Source organism: Nansenia antarctica (assembly GCF_963989245.1).
Source record: "Nansenia antarctica genome assembly, chromosome: 5".
Taxonomy (NCBI): domain Eukaryota; kingdom Metazoa; phylum Chordata; class Actinopteri; order Argentiniformes; family Microstomatidae; genus Nansenia; species Nansenia antarctica.
In genome coordinates, this window is record NC_137690.1 from 73,990,501 (window position 1) to 74,009,013 (window position 18,513).

The window sequence follows — 18,513 nt, forward strand, 5'->3', positions numbered from 1 at the left end:
ATTATCATTTTTTATTAGTTAATGTTATTATTATTATTTATTTTTTACATTTGATTAGATTCGTGAAACGAATTAAGCATAGACCTACTGTTCAGTCCATCAATATAGCCTAATCACAATTCAAGACACCGTGTAACAGTCTCATGAAAACCTGGGAAATGACGAGTAACAAGTTAGATAGTTTCAATCCAGTTTATTGTCTGCATGTGTGTCACTTTAGAAAAGACAACTTGACAGCGGATCTCTCCAGTGAGTTAGCGGTACTTCTCGGACAGAGCCAGAGCCAGGTTATTGAAATACTTGTCAACAGACACATGGACGTCAGGAGTGAAGTCCACAGGGAAGTACATTGCAAGGACGACAATGATAGAATGGGCAAAGATCTAAAAGAGAACAGAAAATGCAGTCTTAATGAGTGAGAGTTTAAGCCAAATGTGAAAAGGTGACATCGCATCATTAACCTTGGCTCCACTTTTCCTCTTTTCTCTGTATACCTTGAAGTTGGAAGGGTCCACACGCAGCTTGAAGGCATGCAGCTCGCTGAGGCGGGCCAGGAAACCAGGCAGGTCGTCCAGATGGTCAATAGTCTCTCCGATCATCGCCAGGATGGTGCTGCCATGCTTCCTCACCGGCGCGGAGTTGGGCGCTCTGGTGGGCCAGTGGGAGAAGTAGGCTTTGGTCTGGGGGTAGACGACCAGCATCCTAGGCAGGACAGTGGACATGTGTTAATATTAGACTTTACACATGATTCACACTTCCATAATAATTCAAACAAAGGTTGACATTAATTAATTCATTAGCCCCTATAGGCTATATTTACCTGGAAAGAGCTTCGTTTCCGATGTCAGTCATGACTGGGAAGATCTTGTTCCAGAATGCCTTCACGACAGCTTTGTCACGGCCAGAGAGACTCATTTCTGCGCCTTGTTTGGATTTATGCACCTAAATTAGAATGAAACACAAGAAAATAATCTTGTGAGCAGAGACGTGTCATGCTCTTTTTTATAGAGACGCGAGAGAAGTCAACACACCCTCGTTATCTCGACTCCTCCTCGGATAAGGCATATCCCACACCTCTGATAAGGCATATCCCACATTATCAGTCTTTTTTTTTTTTCATTAGAATTGAGCAAATTCATCTTATGGAGAAAAAAAAATATATGGCACTTTAAGCTTATTATATCTAATAGGTTACATAAAAAGCTGTATCATGTAACATGTAACATCTCATTCAAATAACAATTACTGATACCTAGAGTTAGCCTATAACTTATGTTGATTTAATAATAGCATGAATAAGTTAATATGATGTGTCATCACTTATTGGAAGGTTTAGTTCTGTAATCCACAAGCTTACAACACAACCCTAACCTAACTAAATGGATTTCCGCCACAGCGCTAAGCTTCGAATCAATGAAAATGAAATGTATGACATTTTTATTTGTTCCTTTTTTATTTTTCTATATCTTGCATTTATCTTTTAGTTATAGGAACTCTTATCTAACTCTTAACTCTTATTATTAACGTGGTTGTTGGTGGTGGTGGTAATGCCCCCGCCCCTTCCCTCATTGCACACACATTTTTGTTTATTGGCACATGAAACTTTAAGCTTTATTTTTGTTTTTTGGCACATGAAACTTTAAGCTTGATTTGTGTTTGTGTCTCCTTGTTGTGGTTTATTGTCTTGTCAGTTGTTTTGTCTTTTACTTTATTTTTCATACTTTCTACTTTATGGAGTTATTTGTTTTCCCTTAATGTCTGTCCTTGTTGTGACGTCTAGATGTTTGTTGTTTGAACATTTACCAAAATAAATAATACAAATTAAAAAAAATAAAAAAGCAAATGTAGACCTGTTGTTCGATTGGATTGGTAAATGTATATCAGATATTTGTTTAACAACCAATTTAATTTTGTGCAGAGTAAAATCCATAAATATAAATATAAAAATATAATATAAGCTAGATAGGCCATTGCTCTCATAGCCTAAACGACTTTCCACCAGTTAGCAGTTCGATTAAAAAGAAATGAAATAAAATTAAATGTGGAACTATCAAATGGGCGGGAACGTCTGAAATTGAAGATAAAACTCAGACTGAGTCACTCTGCAGGCTGATACATTAACATTGGCAAATATCTCAACTGTAGGCTATTTGTTTTTACTGCTTAATTCAGTCTTTATACACGATTTTATGCATTTAAAAAAGTATTATTTTTATTACATTGGAATGTAGCCTAATGATAGAGGTGCATATTTCTTTTAATGAAAACCACAAGGAACCAAAATTTATTTTTACTGTAGTACTGTAGCGTCCTGTACATCTTACTTTTGGAAATATATTTGATAGTATTACATAATACTAATAGGGGAAAAAGTGCAATAGAAATGTGCAATAACTCTATTCTAAGTGCCTATTTATACATTTATATATTTTTACAGTATTATTATAGTATTATAACGCCACTGACCACATGTCTTTTAGCTTGCTTTTATAGTTGTTTTTATTTTCTTAAGATTGTTGTCTTTATTTGCACTTGACACCACGGACCTCATTGTCTCTTAGCTTGTTTTATAGCATTTTCGCTTTTTAATTGTCTAGTGTGTAATAGTTGTGATATGTTATATATGTGTATATGTTTGTGAATATGTGAATGTTTTCTGTTTTTGCACCTTCAGAAGAAGAACCACTACCATTTCATTGTATAAGGCAACTGTACAACGACAATAAAGTATATTCTATTCTATTCTATAAATAATAAAAAATATGCCATGTCAGCACTTCTTATCTTCCTTCTTAATTCATTAGAATTTGGCAACGCCTGAATGACCAAGCATATCTGGAAAGGTGGGTCCATACATTATTTGGCATCATTCCGATCTGGGACATGCTGATGACCTCGCCCCCTCAAGACAATCATCCAATCATGGTCGTTTTCTCTCCTGGGCGGAGAAACTGAACGTCAATAAATTGGACATCCCAGGACACAATCATCTTAGAGTACAAAGTACCCGAGGAAATAACCAAAACAACGTCAAAATGGTCGACTGGACAGATGCTGAGAAGGGAGCCATCGTAGCCCTGTGGGGAAAGATCGACGCAAATGAAATCGGACCCCAGGCTTTGGCCAGGTAATGAGTTGATGTATTTATTAGTTGATGTATTGCCCAATGACTCTTTGCGCAGTTGGAAACAAGTGAGCCAATACGATGTATGAATCCAAACCTGTTGTCTCTTTTTAGACTTCTGATCGTGTGTCCCTGGACTCAGAGGCACTTCAGCACGCTCGGTAACCTGTCCACGTCCTCTGCTATCATGGGCAACGCCCAGGTGGCCGCGCACGGCAAGCTGATCATGAACGGGCTGGACCGGGCCGTGAAGAACCTGGATGACATCAAGGGCGTCTACAAACCCCTGAGTGTGATGCACTCCGAGAAACTGCACGTGGATCCCGACAACTTCAGGGTGAGTTAATTTATAATAATTTTAATTTTAAATAATAATTTTTTAATTTATAATTTTTATTAATTTTAATAATTTAAATTTTTAATGAGTGAGTTCCATGAATAGCCTATATATTCATTTCTGAAATAGAGTCGTGTTGGTTCATTAGGCAATCTGATTGCTTGTTTGATGTAGTAAGCAGACTAATTGATTCCTATGTTGACTGTTTTAGTAGGCCTATTATAGATTGCATCCTCTAAAATGTACAGTTTAAATTCAAATATGTTTCCTCTGACCAAACACTTGTCTTCCTTTTATGTCATAGCTTATGGCCGACTCCATCACCGTGTGCGTGGCTGCCAAGTTCGGCAGAGAAGTCTTCACACCTGACATCCAGGAGGCCTGGCAGAAGTTCCTCGTCGTCGTGGTCGCCGCTCTGGGCAGACAGTACCACTAGAGCAGCACTCAGCACCAGGATGGAGAGAGATGACCCTTCAACAGTCTGCAAGGCTGGAAATGGTGTCAAAGCTATATTGAAAAAAATAAACATTGATTCAAAATCATGTATGTTTCTGTGGAAAATCCCCTTTTTTATTACGTTTTCATTTTTTAATTATTATTATTATAATAACTATTATTTTAGCCATAGGTTACCTCTCATTCAGACGGCAACATCACACGAAAAGATACAGCTTTTCGAACTGCATGTAATGCTACATATTATACAACAGTTAGTTCCCGACCAAGTCATTTGATTGGACAAGAGGCATTCCATGAGTGCTGATATACAGTATAACAGCACTGGGACTTTTAACTGTGTTTAATGTATCACTCCCAAATGACCGTTGATATAAAGTAGCTCGCCTGCAGATGTTTGTGTTCAGGTTACTAGGCAAAAGTCCAGTTGTGGAACTAATTTTTGTTGACGGAGCCAATATAACTGATTAAATAAACAAACAAATAATAATCTGTTGTCACTTATTACAACAGTTCTGCAGCGCAATGTATTAGCTCCCTCTCGTGTGATATTGCTTAATTTAAATGTGCCTTTGTGCCTCATCACGGCTCAAAGGTGTCTCTCTTGGTTTAATCAGTCATTCTACACAGAAGTTCCTGCTCTCGGCAGACAGTACCACTAGAGCAGCACTCAGCACCAGGATGGAGAGAGATGACCCTTCAACAGTCTGAGCGGCTGGAAATGGTGTCAAAGCTGTATTGAAAAAAATAAACATTGATTCAAAATAATGTATGTTTCTGTGGAAAATCCCCTTTTTTATATTTAGCCTATATACATTTTGACTATATTATTATTATTATTATTAATAATATTATTTTAGCCTATACTTCTCATTCAGACGGCAACATCACACGGTGATGACACACATGTGCCTTTGTGCCTCATCACGGCTCAAAGGTGTCTCTCTTGGTTTAATCAGTCATTCTTCACACAAGTTCCTGCTCTCGGCAGACAGTACCACTAGAGCAGCACTCAGCATCAGTATGGAGAGAGATGACCCTTCACAGTCCCTGGACAGTCTGGACGGATTGATGGCAGCTGCTGGATTGAAAATCAGGTGTAGTGCACTGCTGAGGCACAAATGTGTACATTTCAAGCCTGCAAACTGCGACACTTTAAATGAATGTGCAATAACACTATGTGCAATATGACAACCCTAGAATGTACTTCACTCTCCACTTCTGAGTGCCACCTCAAAACCTACCTGTCCCCTAACCCTGCCACCCCCCTCCCCCCCTGGACATGCATACAACCTCCCCTACCCCTAACCATCTCCCCTAACCCTGCCACCCCCCTCCCCCCCTGGACATGCATACAACCTCCCCTACCCCTACCCATCTCCCCTAACCCTGCGATGTTGATGGAATACCCCCCTGGTAAGGACTGGCTAATGACCCCAGGCACAACATCAATGCAAGGCTGTTTACTGCGGGATGGATGGGGGCTGGAAGGCAGACAGAGAGTAGGTAGGGGAGGTTGACAGACAGGGCAGGTAGATGTGACAGACAGGGCAGGTAAGCGGGGAAGGTAGGCGGGGCAGACAGGCAGGGCAGGTAAGCGGGGCAGGTAGGCGGGGCAGACAGGCAGGGCAGGTAAGCAGGCAGACAGACAGGGCAGGTAAGCAGGGCAGGTAGGCGGGGCAGACAGGCAGGGCAGGTAAGCAGGCAGACAGACAGGGCAGGTAAGCAGGCAGACAGGCAGGGCAGGTAAGCGGGGCAGGTAGACAGGGCAGGCAAGCAGACAGACAGGCAGGGCAGGTAAGCGGGGCAGGTAGGTGCGGCAGACAGGCAAGGCAGGTAGGCAGGACAGGCAAGTGAGACAGGCAGGTAGGCAGAGCAGGTAGACAGGGCAGGCAAGCAGACAGACAGACAGACAGGGCAGGTAAGCAGGGCATGTAGGCGGGCAAGACAGGCAGGGCAGGTAGACGGGACAGGCAAGTGAGACAGGCAGGTAGGCAGGTAAGCAGGGCAGGTAGGCGGGGCAGGCAAGCAGACAGACAGACAGGGCAGGTAGGCAAGACAGGTAGGGCAGGTAGGCAGAGCAGGCAGGTAGACAGGACAGGCAGGGCAGGTAGACAGGACAGGCAAGCTAGACAGGCAGGTAGACGGTGGTACAGGTAACTGTTCCTCCTGTACAGTTTCTCCAGTGTCATGATAATAATACAAATAAAAAAACGTCCTTCTTCTAGCACGACGACTGCCAACGGCTCCTGGCCTGTCCAGTCGTTGTCCTGTGAATCGCTTTTATATCCAAAAGTTCCTCGGTGACGGAAAACCGAGCATCCACCCCCCAGATGAATATGGGAAGGTGGGCAGTAATAATAATAATAATAACTTTAATTTATATAGCGCCTTTCAAAAAGCCCAATGACGCTTTACAAGACAAGGGAATGAACGGACAGACCAAAACAGAAAACAAACAAAGCAAAAATGAAACAATGACTAGGGGCCAAAGGCCTTGGAGAACAGATGAGTTTTGAGGGCTAGTTTGAAGGAGTCCAGGGTGGGGGCGTTGCAGATCACTGTGGGGAGGGAGTTCCAGAGAGTAGGTGCAGCCACGCTGAAGGCTCTGTCCCCAAAGGTCCGTCGGTTGTGGCAGGGGGTGGATAGCAGGCCCATGTCTGCGGACCGCAGGTTCCGGGAAGGGGTATGCTGGGGGAGGACAGTGTCCGTCCTGTTTAAGTGTTTCTCATCAGCAGCCAACCAATACCAAACAAATTCCTTGGCTTTCGTTTTTAGCTGGATCTGTAAGTCGGAGGCCAGCTCATCCACCCAGCTAGCCATGGTGTTTCGAGGCCATGCTGATATTTGCAAATGCCTGCTTCTTGTTGGAGCATCACATACCTTTTCGAAGCAATTTTGAATAAACTCTCTGTGAACCTCTGTGAACGGCTTGTTGATGTCCTCCACTATTATGAATCTTGCATTCACAGCTCCCTCACACGGTCTGTTTAAGCGAGTAAACATGTTTTGTTGTTGAAGGTTGCGTTTTAATTCTTTGACTTTTTGTTGAACAAAAAATTCACAATACCTATTTTGCTTAGATTTGGCATTATAGGCCCTATTGTTGTATTCAAGTTTCCAAAGTAAGACATACAAACGAGATACGACTTGTTGCATTGACTATTTTGACGTTATTTGGTTTTTTGTTAACAGGGTTCCCACGGGTCCTTGAAATCCTTGAAAGTTTGTGAATTTGAGAAAAATAAATCAAGGTCTTAATTTTCTTTGAAAATAGACATGGGTCATTGAAAGTGCTTGAATTCCCCGCTCTCTCTCTCTCTCTCTCTCTCTCTCTCTCTCTCTCTCTCTCTCTCTCTCTCTCTCTCTCTCTCTCTCTCTCTCTCTCTCTCTCTCTCTCTCTCTCTAAAAATATATATATATTAAAAAATGTTTTACTTAGCTCGTCAACTAGTTCTGTCTCAAACTATGCCGTGTTGGGTCCTTGAATTTGATGGAATTGAGTCTTGAAAGTCCTTGAAAGGTGCTTGAATTTGATGTTTCAGAAGGTGTGGGAACCCTGTGTTAAAGACAAAAGTACTGTGATCAAAATGTGTTTTGTTTAATTGTGAAGTTATTTTATTTTTAAAAATTGTTTGGCATTTCATAAATGCTATTTTGCTTTATTAATCAATGTTGGTAACAAAGACGGTATTGTTATTTTGTTACAGACAAAAGTTACTGCTACAGCTACTGCTGTGATAAATACTATTTTGCTTTATTAATCAGTTTTGCCAGTAAGAATTACCCACACATATGTAACAAGTATAATATTTGATGGTTATTTGATCATATCTGTGCATCCATGCAATATTATTTAAAATGTAATACAGTTACAAAATGTTTACATAGTTCACATTTATATTCTTCAAACTGCAATGTCCACACTTTTATGACCGGTATATTATAGATATACACAGCTCATTATAATAATTTCTTTATTCTATTCGTACATTACTTTATTTTTTATTTTTTTAAATCTTCACACTTGCTTTGTAAACATAAGTTTCCCATGCCAATAAAGCCTTTTAAAATTGAAATTTAGTATGGATTCTAGATGTAATGTTATATCCCCTGTTTGGCCACTAGAGGGCGCCATTCACCGTTAGATGCTCTTGTGTATGCGCTCTCCTACACTACTGTACGGTACTACATCAAAACATTCAGTTAGTACACACATTGTAAACTATTCTCAACTGATTTAATTAATTAGTCTGAAGGGGTGTTTTCCTCTTAACTCGACCTACTAAATGGCACATAGTGATACATGATTCACTGACTCAAGCGTTTTCATAAAATGACATAATTATAACGATGCCAACCAGGTGAGCTGTGCGGCTGGAAATTGTGTCAAAGCTATATTGAAAAAAATAAACCTTGATTTAAAATCATGTATGTTTCTGTGGAAATTTGTTATTATTAGTAGTAGTAGTAATTTGATTGGACAAGAGGCATTCCATGAGTGCTGATATACAACAGCACTGGGAATTTTAACTATATGTATCACTCCCAAATGACCGTTGATATAAAGTAGCTAGCCTGCAGATGTTTGTGTTCAGGTTACTAGGCAACAGTCCAGTTGTGGAACAAATTTTTATTGACGGAGCCAAAATAACTGATTAAATAAACAAACAAATAATAATCTGTTGTCACTTATTACTGTTAACTAATACATTGCGCTGTAGAACTGTCGTATAAAAGCAATATCACACGAGAGGGAGTGCTGTTGGTACTGAATATCAGCACGGCTGTGATGAAGACACTCCCTCTCGTGTGATATTGCGTTTATACAACAGTTCTACAGCGCAATGTATTAGCTCCCTCTCGTGTGATATTGCTTAATTTAAATGTGCCTTTGTGCCTCATCACGGCTCAAAGGTGTCTCTCTTGGTTTAATCAGTCATACACACAAGTTCCTGCTCTGGGCAGACAGTACCACTATAGAGCAGCACTCAGCATCAGTATGGAGAGAGATGACCCTTCAACAGGCTGAGGAGAGAGATGACCCTTCAACAGTCTGAGCGGCTGGACATTGAGTCGTCAAATAAACATTGACTTAAAAGCATGCATATTTCTGCTCTACTTTTTAAATGAAAGAATAGGCCTATATACCATTATTATTTATGATTATGATTATGTAGGATGTATTAGCCTATATACTGTGTATTATTATTGTTATTATAGGCTAATTAAAAGTAATTTACCATTTAGCTGACGCTTTTAATCTAAAGCGATTTCCAATTAGAGATTACAGGGAAATCCTCCCTGCATTAATTTAGGGATGACTGCCTTTCTCAAGGGCACACTAGTGGTGTTCCCAGGTAGGATTTGAACTCATGACCTCCCGCTCACCAGACAAACGCACTATCCCACCACCCCTATTACTACATTATTATTATTAAATCTGTTATTTTTCCTTATAATTTTTTATTAGTTAATGTTATTATTATGTATTTGTTACATTTGATTAGATTCGTGAAACGAATTAAGCATAGACCTACTGTTCAGTCCATCGATATAGCCTACTACATAATCACAATTCAAGACACCGTGTAACAGTCTCATGAAAACCTGGGAAATGACGAGTAACAAGTTAGATAGTTTCAATCCAGTTTATTGTCTGTGTGTCACTTTTGAAAAGACAACTTGACAGCGGATCTCCAGTGAGTTAGCGGTACTTCTCGGACAGAGCAAGAGCCAGGTTCTGGAAATACTTGTCAACAGACACATGGACATCAGGAGTGAAGTCCACAGGGAAGTACATTGCAAGGACGACAATGATAGAATGGGCAAAGATCTAAAAGAGAACAGAAAATGCAGTCTTAATGAGTGAGAGTTTAAGCCAAATGTGAAAAGGTGACATCGCATCATTAACCTTGGCTCCACTTTTCCTCTTTTCTCTGTATACCTTGAAGTTGGAAGGGTCCACACGCAGCTTGAAGGCATGCAGCTCGCTGAGGCGGGCCAGGAAACCAGGCATGTCGTCCAGATGGTCCATAGTCTCTCCGATCATCGCCAGGATGGTGCTGCCATGCTTCCTCACCGGCGCGGAGTTGGGCGCTCTGGTGGGCCAGTGGGAGAAGTAGGCTTTGGTCTGGGGGTAGACGACCAGCATCCTAGGCAGGACATTGGACATGTGTTAATATTAGACTTTACACATGATTCACACTTCCATAATAATTCAAACAAAGGTTGACATGAATTAATTCATTAGCCCCTATAGGCTATATTTACCTGGAAAGAGCTTCGTTTCCGATGTCAGTCATGACTGGGAAGATCTTGTTCCAGAATGCCTGCACGACAGCTTTGTCTTTGCCAGTGAGACTCATTTCTGCGCCTTGTTTGGATTTATCCACCTAAATTAGAATGAAACACAAGAAAATAATCTTGTGAGCAGAGACGTGTCATGCTCTTTTTTATAGAGACGCGAGAGAAGTCAACACACCCTCGTTATCTCGACTCCTCCTCGGATAAGGCATATCCCACACCTCTGATAAGGCATATGCCACATTATCAGTCTTTTTTTTTTTTTCATTAGAATTGAGCAAATTCATCTTATGGAAGAAAAAAATATGGCACTTTAAGCTTATGATATCTAATAGGTTACATAAAAAGCTATATCATGTAATATGTAACATCTCATTCAAATAACAATTACTGATACCTAGAGTTAGCCTATAACTTATGTTGATTTAATAATAGCATGAATAAGTTAATATGATGTGTCATCACTTATTGGAAGGTTTAGTTCTGTAATCCACAAGCTTACAACACAACCCAAACCTAACTAAATGGATTTCCGCCACAGCGCTAAGCTTCGAATCAATGAAAATGAAATGTATGACATTTTTATTTGTTCCTTTTTTCCTTTTTCTCTAGCTTGCAATTATCTTTTAGATATAGGAACTCTTATCTAACTCTTAACTCTTATTATTAACGTGGTTGTTGATGGTGGTAATGCCCCCGCCCCTTCCCTCATTGCACACACATTTGTTTTTTGGCACATGAAACTTTAAGCTTTATTTTTGTTTATTGGCACATGAAACTTTAAGCTTTATTTTTGTTTATTGGCACATGAAACTTCAAGCTTTATTTTTGTTTTTTGGCACATGAAACTTCAAGCTTTATTTTTGTTTTTTGGCACATGAAACTTTAAGCTTTATTTGTGTTTTTGTCTCCTTGTTGTGGTCTATTGTCTTGTCAGTTGTTTTGTCTTTTAATTACTTTATTTTTCATACTTTCTACTTTATGGAGTTATTTGTTTTCCCTTAATGTCTGTCCTTGTTGTGACGTCTAGATGTTTGTTGTTTGAACATTTACCAAAATAAATAATAAAAATAAAATAAAATAAAAAATGAAATGTAGACCTGTTGTTCGATTGGATTGGTAAATGTATATCAGATATTTGTTTAACAACCAATTTAATTTTGTGCAGAGTAAATCCATAAATATAAATATAAAAATATAATATAAGCTAGATAGGCCATTGCTCTCATAGCCTAAACGACTTTCCACCAGTTGACAGTTCGATTAAAAAGAAATGAAATAAAATGAAATGTGGAACTATCAAATGGGCGGGAACGTCTGAAATTGAAGATAAAACTCAGACTGAGTCACTCTGTAGGCTGATACATTAACATTGGCAAATATCTCAACTGCTGTAGGCTATTTGTTTTTACTGCTTCATTCAGTCTTTATACACGATTTTATGCATTTAAAAAAGTATTGTTTTTATTACATTGGAATGTAGCCTAATGATAGAGGTGCATATTTCTTTTAATGAAAACCACAAGGAACCAAAATGTATTTTTACTGTAGTACTGTAGCGTGCTGTACATCTCACTTTTGGAAATATATTTGATAGTATTACATAACACTAATAGGGGGAAAAGTGCAATAGAAATGTGCAATAACTCTATTCTAAGTGCCTATTTATACATTTATATATTTTTACAGTATTATTATAGTATTATAACGCCACTGACCACATGTCTTTTAGCTTGCTTTTATAGTTGTTTTTAGTTTCTTAAGATTATAGTCTTTATTTGCACTTGACACCACGGACCTCATTGTCTCTTAGCTTGTTTTATAGCATTTTCGCTTTTTAATTGTCTAGTGTGTAATATTTGTGATATGTTATATGCGTATATGTTTGTGAATATGTTTTCTGTTTTTGCACCTTCAGAAGAACCACTACAATTTCATTGTATAAGGCAACTGTACAAGGACAATACAGTTTTTCTCAATTGCTAAAACACATTTCACAAAACTTCCCTCCATTTTACCAAAACTCTAAACACAACACACTTTTCTAAAGCTACATAAGCAAAACCACACCTTCTCTCTTCAAAACTCAAACTTTCACACCAAAACAGCTGCTCAAAGCCTGCAAAAATGTAAACACTATACGCATCATTACAGACCACAACAAAACAACTGAAAACACAATGTTCAGTGTGTGAGAATGTTCTTTTTTTTCACAACTGCCAAAGCACAATTTTAGAAACCTTACAGTATCTGCTCAGAATATATCACTGTAGAGTATTGGGCATTCATAGATTTGTGTGTTTCATATGAACAGTATGTAAATCTACAGAAAATACAGTATGTATGTTATGGTACATGTGGGAATACGGTACATGTGGGAAAACTAGGGTTAGGGTTAGGTGCTAGGGTGACTTGGTACATGCTGGCATGTCTAACCCTAACCCTAACCTTAACCCTAACCCTAACCCTACCCCTAATCCTAACCCTAACCTTAACCATAGCACCCTAGCACCTAACCCTAACCCTAGTTTTCCCACATGTACCGTATTCCCACATGTACCGTAACATGTACACTACTGTACTGTATCACAACTCAATGCAAACACTACAGAGGATCCATTACACACAACAATACTCACTGAAAACAATGTTCAGGGTGTGATGTTTTTTTTATTTATTTATGGAACTATACCACACACACACACACACACACACACACACACACACACACACACACACACACACACACACACACCACAATCATTTGCAAAAAGTGTCTTAAATTTTGAGTCGTTATGTTTAATGAATGAAGCTAGGTGTGTTCATTGTGTTCAAATTTTGCTGACTATGGCAAGCATTTTGCATCACATGAGCTTTAATTTGAGAATTTGAGCAGAGTTTTTTGCAACTGGTGTTTTAGCAAGACAAAATGTGTTTAGAATTTAGATTTATGAGAAAAGGAGGATTGTGTTTTGTGAATTGTGTCTTCATGTGAAATGTGTTTATGGTTTTGGCAAATGGGAGCTAGTTTTATTAAATGTGTTTAGAGAACTGGTCATTTGGTTTAGAGAATTGGCTTTTGTGTTTTAGCAATTGGGAAAAACTGTAAAGTCTATTCTATTCTATAAATAATAATAAAAAATATGCCATGTCAGCACTTCTTATCTTCCTTCTTAATTCATTAGAATTTGGCAACGCCTGAATGACCAAGCATATCTTGAAAGGTGGGTCCATACATTATTTGGCATCATTCCGATCTGGGACATGCTGATGACCTCGCCCCCTCAAGACAATCATCCAATCATGGTCGTTTTCTCTCCTGGGCGGAGAAACTGAACGTCAATAAATTGGACATCCCAGGACACAATCATCTCAGAGTACAAAGTACCCGAGGAAATAACCAAAACAACGTCAAAATGGTCGACTGGACAGATGCTGAGAAGGGAGCCATCGTAGCCCTGTGGGGAAAGATCGACGCAAATGAAATCGGACCCCAGGCTTTGGCCAGGTAATGAGTTGATGTCTTTAATAGTTGATGTGTTGCCCAATGACTCTTTGCGCAGTTGGAAACAAGTGAGCCAATACGATGTATGAATCCTAACCTGTTGTCTCTTTGTAGACTTCTGATCGTGTGTCCCTGGACCCAGAGGCACTTCAGCACGCTGGGTAACCTGTCCACGTCCTCTGCTATCATGGGCAACGCCCAGGTGGCCGCGCACGGCAAGCTGATCATGAACGGGCTGGACCGGGCCGTGAAGAACCTGGACGACATCAAGGGCGTCTACAAACCCCTGAGTGTGATGCACTCCGAGAAACTGCACGTGGATCCCGACAACTTCAGGGTGAGTTCCGTGAATAGCCTGTATTCATTTCTGAAATAGAGTCGTTTTGGTTCATTAGCAATCTGATTGCTTGTTTGATGTAGTGCGCAAGCAGACTAATTGATTCCTATGTTGACTGTTTTAGTAGGCCTATAGATCGCATCCTCTAAAATGTGCAGTTTAAATTCAAATATGTTTCCTCTGACCAGGGCTGGACTGGGACAAAAATTAGGCCCTGGCATTTTTGGCCCAGACAGGCCCACCCCAATCGGTCGGACCACACCCACCAGCACAAAAATACTTGCCTTATATACTCGTCTTATATACTGTGCTGTACAGTCATATGACAAACTGTAGTATTCCCCCAAACCACTACAAAGACGACTACATACAGTAAGCAATGGTACCAGTGCAAGTAGACCAGTGTACTCAGTGATCAGATTCCAGAGCGAATTTACGAACGCAGCCTTGTTGTTCTAGAATTTTTTTTCCCATTATCAACCTATCATTGCGCTTTAGAGTAAAACAAAGCACGCAACTGTCGCGTCTATCTTTTCATGGCAACTCTACATTGTGATTTACAAGGGATATTAACTAATATTAAGTAATATTATTACTTGGTTACATTTTGCAATTGATCCGCGGTACACATGCGTGCCGAACCGTGGGGGGCGATCCGTTACACCCCTAACAGCTACCTATATTTTCCTTACCGGGTCAACGGTTACAGGCTGACTCGGCCCCGCTTCTTCTGTATCCTCTCTATCCTCTGTATCTGTACCCTGCTCCCGCTCCTCCCTGCTAGCCTCCTCTTCAACCCTAACCCTAAACCTCTGTATCTGTCCCCTGCTCCCGCTGCTCCCTGCTAGCCTCCTCTTCAACCTGTTGCTGTTGCTGCTGTGGTAAACTTGAGGGTGCAGCAAACATGTCCCTAATGTTTACACATTTGGCAGCATCTGCCTCGAGTTTCTTTTAGTTTTTCTCCCTAAGTTTTTCCCAGCCTCCCTTCCGTTTTAGTGTGCTTTTGCGCTCCATCTCTCTCAGTATCTATCTAGTAACTATCCAGGCTAACTACATTTATTTTGCCAGCCGGCTCTGCCCAAAACTAAGAAACTGAGACGGAGGTCTGGTGCTGCGTGCGTGCGTGACCCCTGACCCCCCCCCCCCTTCTCTCTGTTGATTGGGCCAGCCCAGTGTCTGTATAGACAATTGACCAATGGGCCGCTGTCCCTGATTTATGGGCCGTTCAATGGTAGCTTTCGGCCGGGCCGGCTGGTAAAAAAAAAAAAAAAAAAATTTTTTTTTTTTTTTGCCGGTCGGCTCGGCCCAAAACTACCGCGGCCCACCGGGCAAATGCCCGGTATGCCAGATGGCCAGTCCAGCCCTGCCTCTGACCAAACACTTGTCTTCCTTTTATTTCATAGCTTATGGCCGACTCCATCACCGTGTGCGTGGCTGCCAAGTTCGGCAAAGAAGTCTTCACACCTGACATCCAGGAGGCCTGGCAGAAGTTCCTCGTCGTCGTGGTCGCCGCTCTCGGCAGACAGTACCACTAGAGCAGCACTCAGCACCAGGATGGAGAGAGATGACCCTTCAACAGTCTGCAAGGCTGGAAATGGTGTCAAAGCTATATTGAAAAAAATAAACATTGATTCAAAATCATGTATGTTTCTGTGGAAAATCCCCTTTTTTATATATAGCCTATATACATGTTTACTACCGGTATATTATTATTATTATTATTATTATTATTATTATTATTTTAGCCTATACTTCTCATTCAGACGGCAACATCACACGGTGATGACACACATGTGCCTCATCACGGCTCAAAGGTCTCTCTTGGTTTAATCAGTCATTCTTCACACAAGTTCCTGCGTGTCGTCGTCGTACACTAGAGCAGCACTCAGCATCAGTATGGAGAGAGATGACCCTTCAACACTCAGCACCAGTATGGAGAGAGATGACCCTTCAACAGTCTGAGCGGCTGTAAATCCATAAACATTGACTTAAAATAAACAAATAAACATTAACTTAAAAGCATGCATGGGTCTGCTCTATTTTTTATTGAAAGAATGTATACCATTATTATTCATGATTATGATTATATAGGCTATTAATATTAGCTATTCTTTAGACGACAACATCACACAGGAAGATAGCGCCTTCAGAACTGCATTTGCCTATATGAATGTGTCTCCTTGTTGTCTGAACTAGTACCCAACAGGGCCGGTTCTAGAAATGGGCAGGGGTGGGCTGAGCCATGAGCCCACCCTTTTTTTTTTTTGCATGACTCGCTGTGTCAAGAAGCTGTCACGTGTATTTGTTTATGAGGATGAGGATCCCCATTGGCTGTGCAACCTCGTCCTGCGTTCTACAGTATATGATTTCATAAAAAAAAATAATTATACAAAATGTATGATGGCCATTCATTGGCCAAAGGGTAACTTAAATTATATTGGTAATTAAAACATATTCATTATGTCATGAATATTACAAGCTCATTCACCCAGCAGGCCAAGGTATTTCGAGGCCATGCTGATATTTGCAAATGCCTGCTTCTTGTTGGAGCATCACATATACCTTTTCAAAGCAATTTTGAATAAACCCTCTGTGAACCCTCTGTGAACCCTCTGTGAACCCTCTGTGAACCCTCTGTGAACGGCTTGTTGATGTCCTCCACTATTATGAAGCTTGCATTCACAGCTCCCTCACACGGTCTGTTTAAGCGAGTAAACATGTTTTGTTATTGAAGGTTGCGTTTTAATTTTTTGTTGAACAAAAAATTCACAATCACTATTTTGCTTAGATTTGGCATTATAGGCCCTATTGTTGTATTCAAGTTTCCAAAGTACAGTAAGCCATACAAACGAGATACGACTTGTTGCATTGACTATTTTGACCTTATTTGTTTTTTTGTTAACAGGGGTCCTTGAAATCCTTGAAAGTTTGTGAATTTGAGAAAAATAAATAAAGGTCTTAAAAGTTTTTGAAAATAGACATGGGTCATTGAAAGTGCTTGAATTTCCCCCCCCCCCCGCTCTCTCTCTCTCTAAAACATTATATATATATACTGTGTACATACATCTACTGATGCCTCTGGACACATCTTCAGTGATGTTCCTGGAATCATCGGGCGTTTCGGGTCTTTCAACATCATACACCCTCCTCCAGGTGACCCAGCCGGGGCTGATCAGACCCCAGCTTGTGTCCAGATGGCTAACTAGCTACCATGACTCCATGGCTCTCCTCTTTTGAGCCACAGCCATCTAGAGGCTCTCTCTGCCGCATTGGTGGTACTGCGGATGGCTCTCCTCTTTCTCTCTCCATCGATGCCCAAACTGCTGAAGGCTCTGGCCAAGGAACGGGCTGCAAATCCTCTGCAACCAACCTCTACTGGGAAACACCTCGCTCTCCAACCAGCCTGCTGGCAGTCACTGACCAGTCCCGCGTACTTGGAGAGCTTCCTCTCAAAGGCTTCTTCCAAGCGGTCTTCCCACGGGACTGTCAGTTCCAGCAGCACTGCTTGCCTGGTGGACTCAGACAAGAGAACAATGTCTGGTCGCAGGGTGGTGACTACAATGTGGCTGGGGAACTTCAGCTGATGTTCAAGGTCAACCAACAGCTGCCAGTCTCTTGCAGAGGTCAAGATGCCTGCAGATGTTTTCCTGGCAGGGGTTGGCTGCTCCCCAGCTCTGACAAAGGCGATGGTTTTCTTGGAGGGTCGGAACTGCTTTGCCCACACAAGTCCTGCGCTGATGGCTTCAGCAATGGTCTTCAGGACTTGGTCATGCCTCCACCTGTACCGTCCATCTCCAAGGGCCCTTGTACAACAGCTGAGGATGTGTTCCAGGGTTCCTCGCTTGGAACACAGTTGGCATGCTGGTGTCTCTGCTATGCCCCATGTGTGCAGATTTGACGGGCTTGGAAGCACATCATAGACTGCCTGGATGAGGAATTTGATGCGGTGAGGCTCGGCTTTCCAAAGCTCAGCCCAGGTCACCTTCCTCTCAATTGCATTCTCCCATCTCGTCCAAGCTCCCTGTTGCTTCATTCCCAATGCCTTGCAGGTTCTTGTCTCCTCCACTGCTGCTCTCACCTCCTCCTGAACAAGGCGGCGCTTTTCCTTCCCCCTGGTGTTCATTTGGGGAGTTGGAAAGGATCCAAGCCCAGCTCGACCTCGTGTGACCACTCCCACCAAGCTCCTGTGACGCAGCCTCGCCTCTGCCTCTTGAACAGCTTCCTCTGCCCTCCACTTCCTGCCAGTCCTCACTTGGATCCCTGCATTAGCCACCTTCGGATCACTTGAGTCCCTGTACTGAACCACTTCTCTGGCTCTTGTCACCTTGAATTCCTCCTCCAAGGATTTGAAGGGCAGTTGCAGTTTGTTGGTGTTCCCATAGAGTGCGGTGCTGCTCAAACTCCTTGGTAATCCAAGCCATCTCCGGAGGTGGTTGCTGACCCTCCTC

The 18,513-nt window shown here is 41.3% G+C and overlaps 4 protein-coding genes across 4 annotated transcripts; 2 read left to right on the plus strand and 2 right to left on the minus strand.

Moving 5' to 3' along the window:
• Nucleotides 1-184: 184 nt before the first annotated feature.
• Nucleotides 185-961, minus strand: LOC308158794 (hemoglobin subunit alpha-like). Its single transcript, XM_080532495.1, has 3 exons — nt 821-961; nt 495-702; nt 185-383 (listed from the first exon to the last, which is right to left on the minus strand). The coding sequence occupies exons 1-3, from the start codon at nt 913-915 to the stop codon at nt 255-257; spliced, it is 432 nt and encodes a 143-aa protein (XP_080388621.1). The 5' UTR covers nt 916-961; the 3' UTR covers nt 185-254.
• Nucleotides 962-3,006: 2,045 nt separating this feature from the next.
• LOC308158792 (hemoglobin subunit beta-like) lies at nt 3,007-3,987 on the plus strand. The gene is made up of 3 exons (XM_080532493.1): nt 3,007-3,127; nt 3,239-3,461; nt 3,766-3,987. Exons 1-3 carry the CDS (start codon nt 3,036-3,038, stop codon nt 3,895-3,897), a joined length of 447 nt encoding a protein of 148 aa, XP_080388619.1. The 5' UTR covers nt 3,007-3,035; the 3' UTR covers nt 3,898-3,987.
• Nucleotides 3,988-9,554: 5,567 nt separating this feature from the next.
• On the minus strand, nt 9,555-10,326 carry LOC308158795 (hemoglobin subunit alpha-A-like). Its single transcript, XM_080532496.1, has 3 exons — nt 10,191-10,326; nt 9,865-10,072; nt 9,555-9,753 (listed from the first exon to the last, which is right to left on the minus strand). Exons 1-3 carry the CDS (start codon nt 10,283-10,285, stop codon nt 9,625-9,627), a joined length of 432 nt encoding a protein of 143 aa, XP_080388622.1. The 5' UTR covers nt 10,286-10,326; the 3' UTR covers nt 9,555-9,624.
• A 3,283-nt stretch (nt 10,327-13,609) lies between these two features.
• On the plus strand, nt 13,610-15,696 carry LOC308158793 (hemoglobin subunit beta-like). The gene is made up of 3 exons (XM_080532494.1): nt 13,610-13,731; nt 13,843-14,065; nt 15,469-15,696. Exons 1-3 carry the CDS (start codon nt 13,640-13,642, stop codon nt 15,598-15,600), a joined length of 447 nt encoding a protein of 148 aa, XP_080388620.1. The 5' UTR covers nt 13,610-13,639; the 3' UTR covers nt 15,601-15,696.
• Nucleotides 15,697-18,513: the final 2,817 nt, after the last annotated feature.

What these genes read in the sequence shown, in the direction of transcription:
- LOC308158792 (XM_080532493.1), top strand. Translation starts at nt 3,036, where the DNA reads ATGGTCGACTGGACAGATGCTGAGAAGGGAGCCATCGTAGCCCTGTGG. An exon ending in GGACCCCAGGCTTTGGCCAG is followed by an intron (nt 3,128 to 3,238) that starts GTAATGAGTTGA and finishes GTCTCTTTTTAG; the next exon opens with ACTTCTGATCGTGTGTCCCT. An exon ending in TGGATCCCGACAACTTCAGG is followed by an intron (nt 3,462 to 3,765) that starts GTGAGTTAATTT and finishes TTTATGTCATAG; the next exon opens with CTTATGGCCGACTCCATCAC.
- LOC308158794 (XM_080532495.1), bottom strand. Translation starts at nt 915, where the DNA reads ATGAGTCTCTCTGGCCGTGACAAAGCTGTCGTGAAGGCATTCTGGAAC. An exon ending in GGAAACGAAGCTCTTTCCAG is followed by an intron (nt 703 to 820) that starts GTAAATATAGCC and finishes TGTCCTGCCTAG; the next exon opens with GATGCTGGTCGTCTACCCCC. An exon ending in TGGACCCTTCCAACTTCAAG is followed by an intron (nt 384 to 494) that starts GTATACAGAGAA and finishes GTTCTCTTTTAG; the next exon opens with ATCTTTGCCCATTCTATCAT.
- LOC308158793 (XM_080532494.1), top strand. Translation starts at nt 13,640, where the DNA reads ATGGTCGACTGGACAGATGCTGAGAAGGGAGCCATCGTAGCCCTGTGG. An exon ending in GGACCCCAGGCTTTGGCCAG is followed by an intron (nt 13,732 to 13,842) that starts GTAATGAGTTGA and finishes GTCTCTTTGTAG; the next exon opens with ACTTCTGATCGTGTGTCCCT. An exon ending in TGGATCCCGACAACTTCAGG is followed by an intron (nt 14,066 to 15,468) that starts GTGAGTTCCGTG and finishes TTTATTTCATAG; the next exon opens with CTTATGGCCGACTCCATCAC.
- LOC308158795 (XM_080532496.1), bottom strand. Translation starts at nt 10,285, where the DNA reads ATGAGTCTCACTGGCAAAGACAAAGCTGTCGTGCAGGCATTCTGGAAC. An exon ending in GGAAACGAAGCTCTTTCCAG is followed by an intron (nt 10,073 to 10,190) that starts GTAAATATAGCC and finishes TGTCCTGCCTAG; the next exon opens with GATGCTGGTCGTCTACCCCC. An exon ending in TGGACCCTTCCAACTTCAAG is followed by an intron (nt 9,754 to 9,864) that starts GTATACAGAGAA and finishes GTTCTCTTTTAG; the next exon opens with ATCTTTGCCCATTCTATCAT.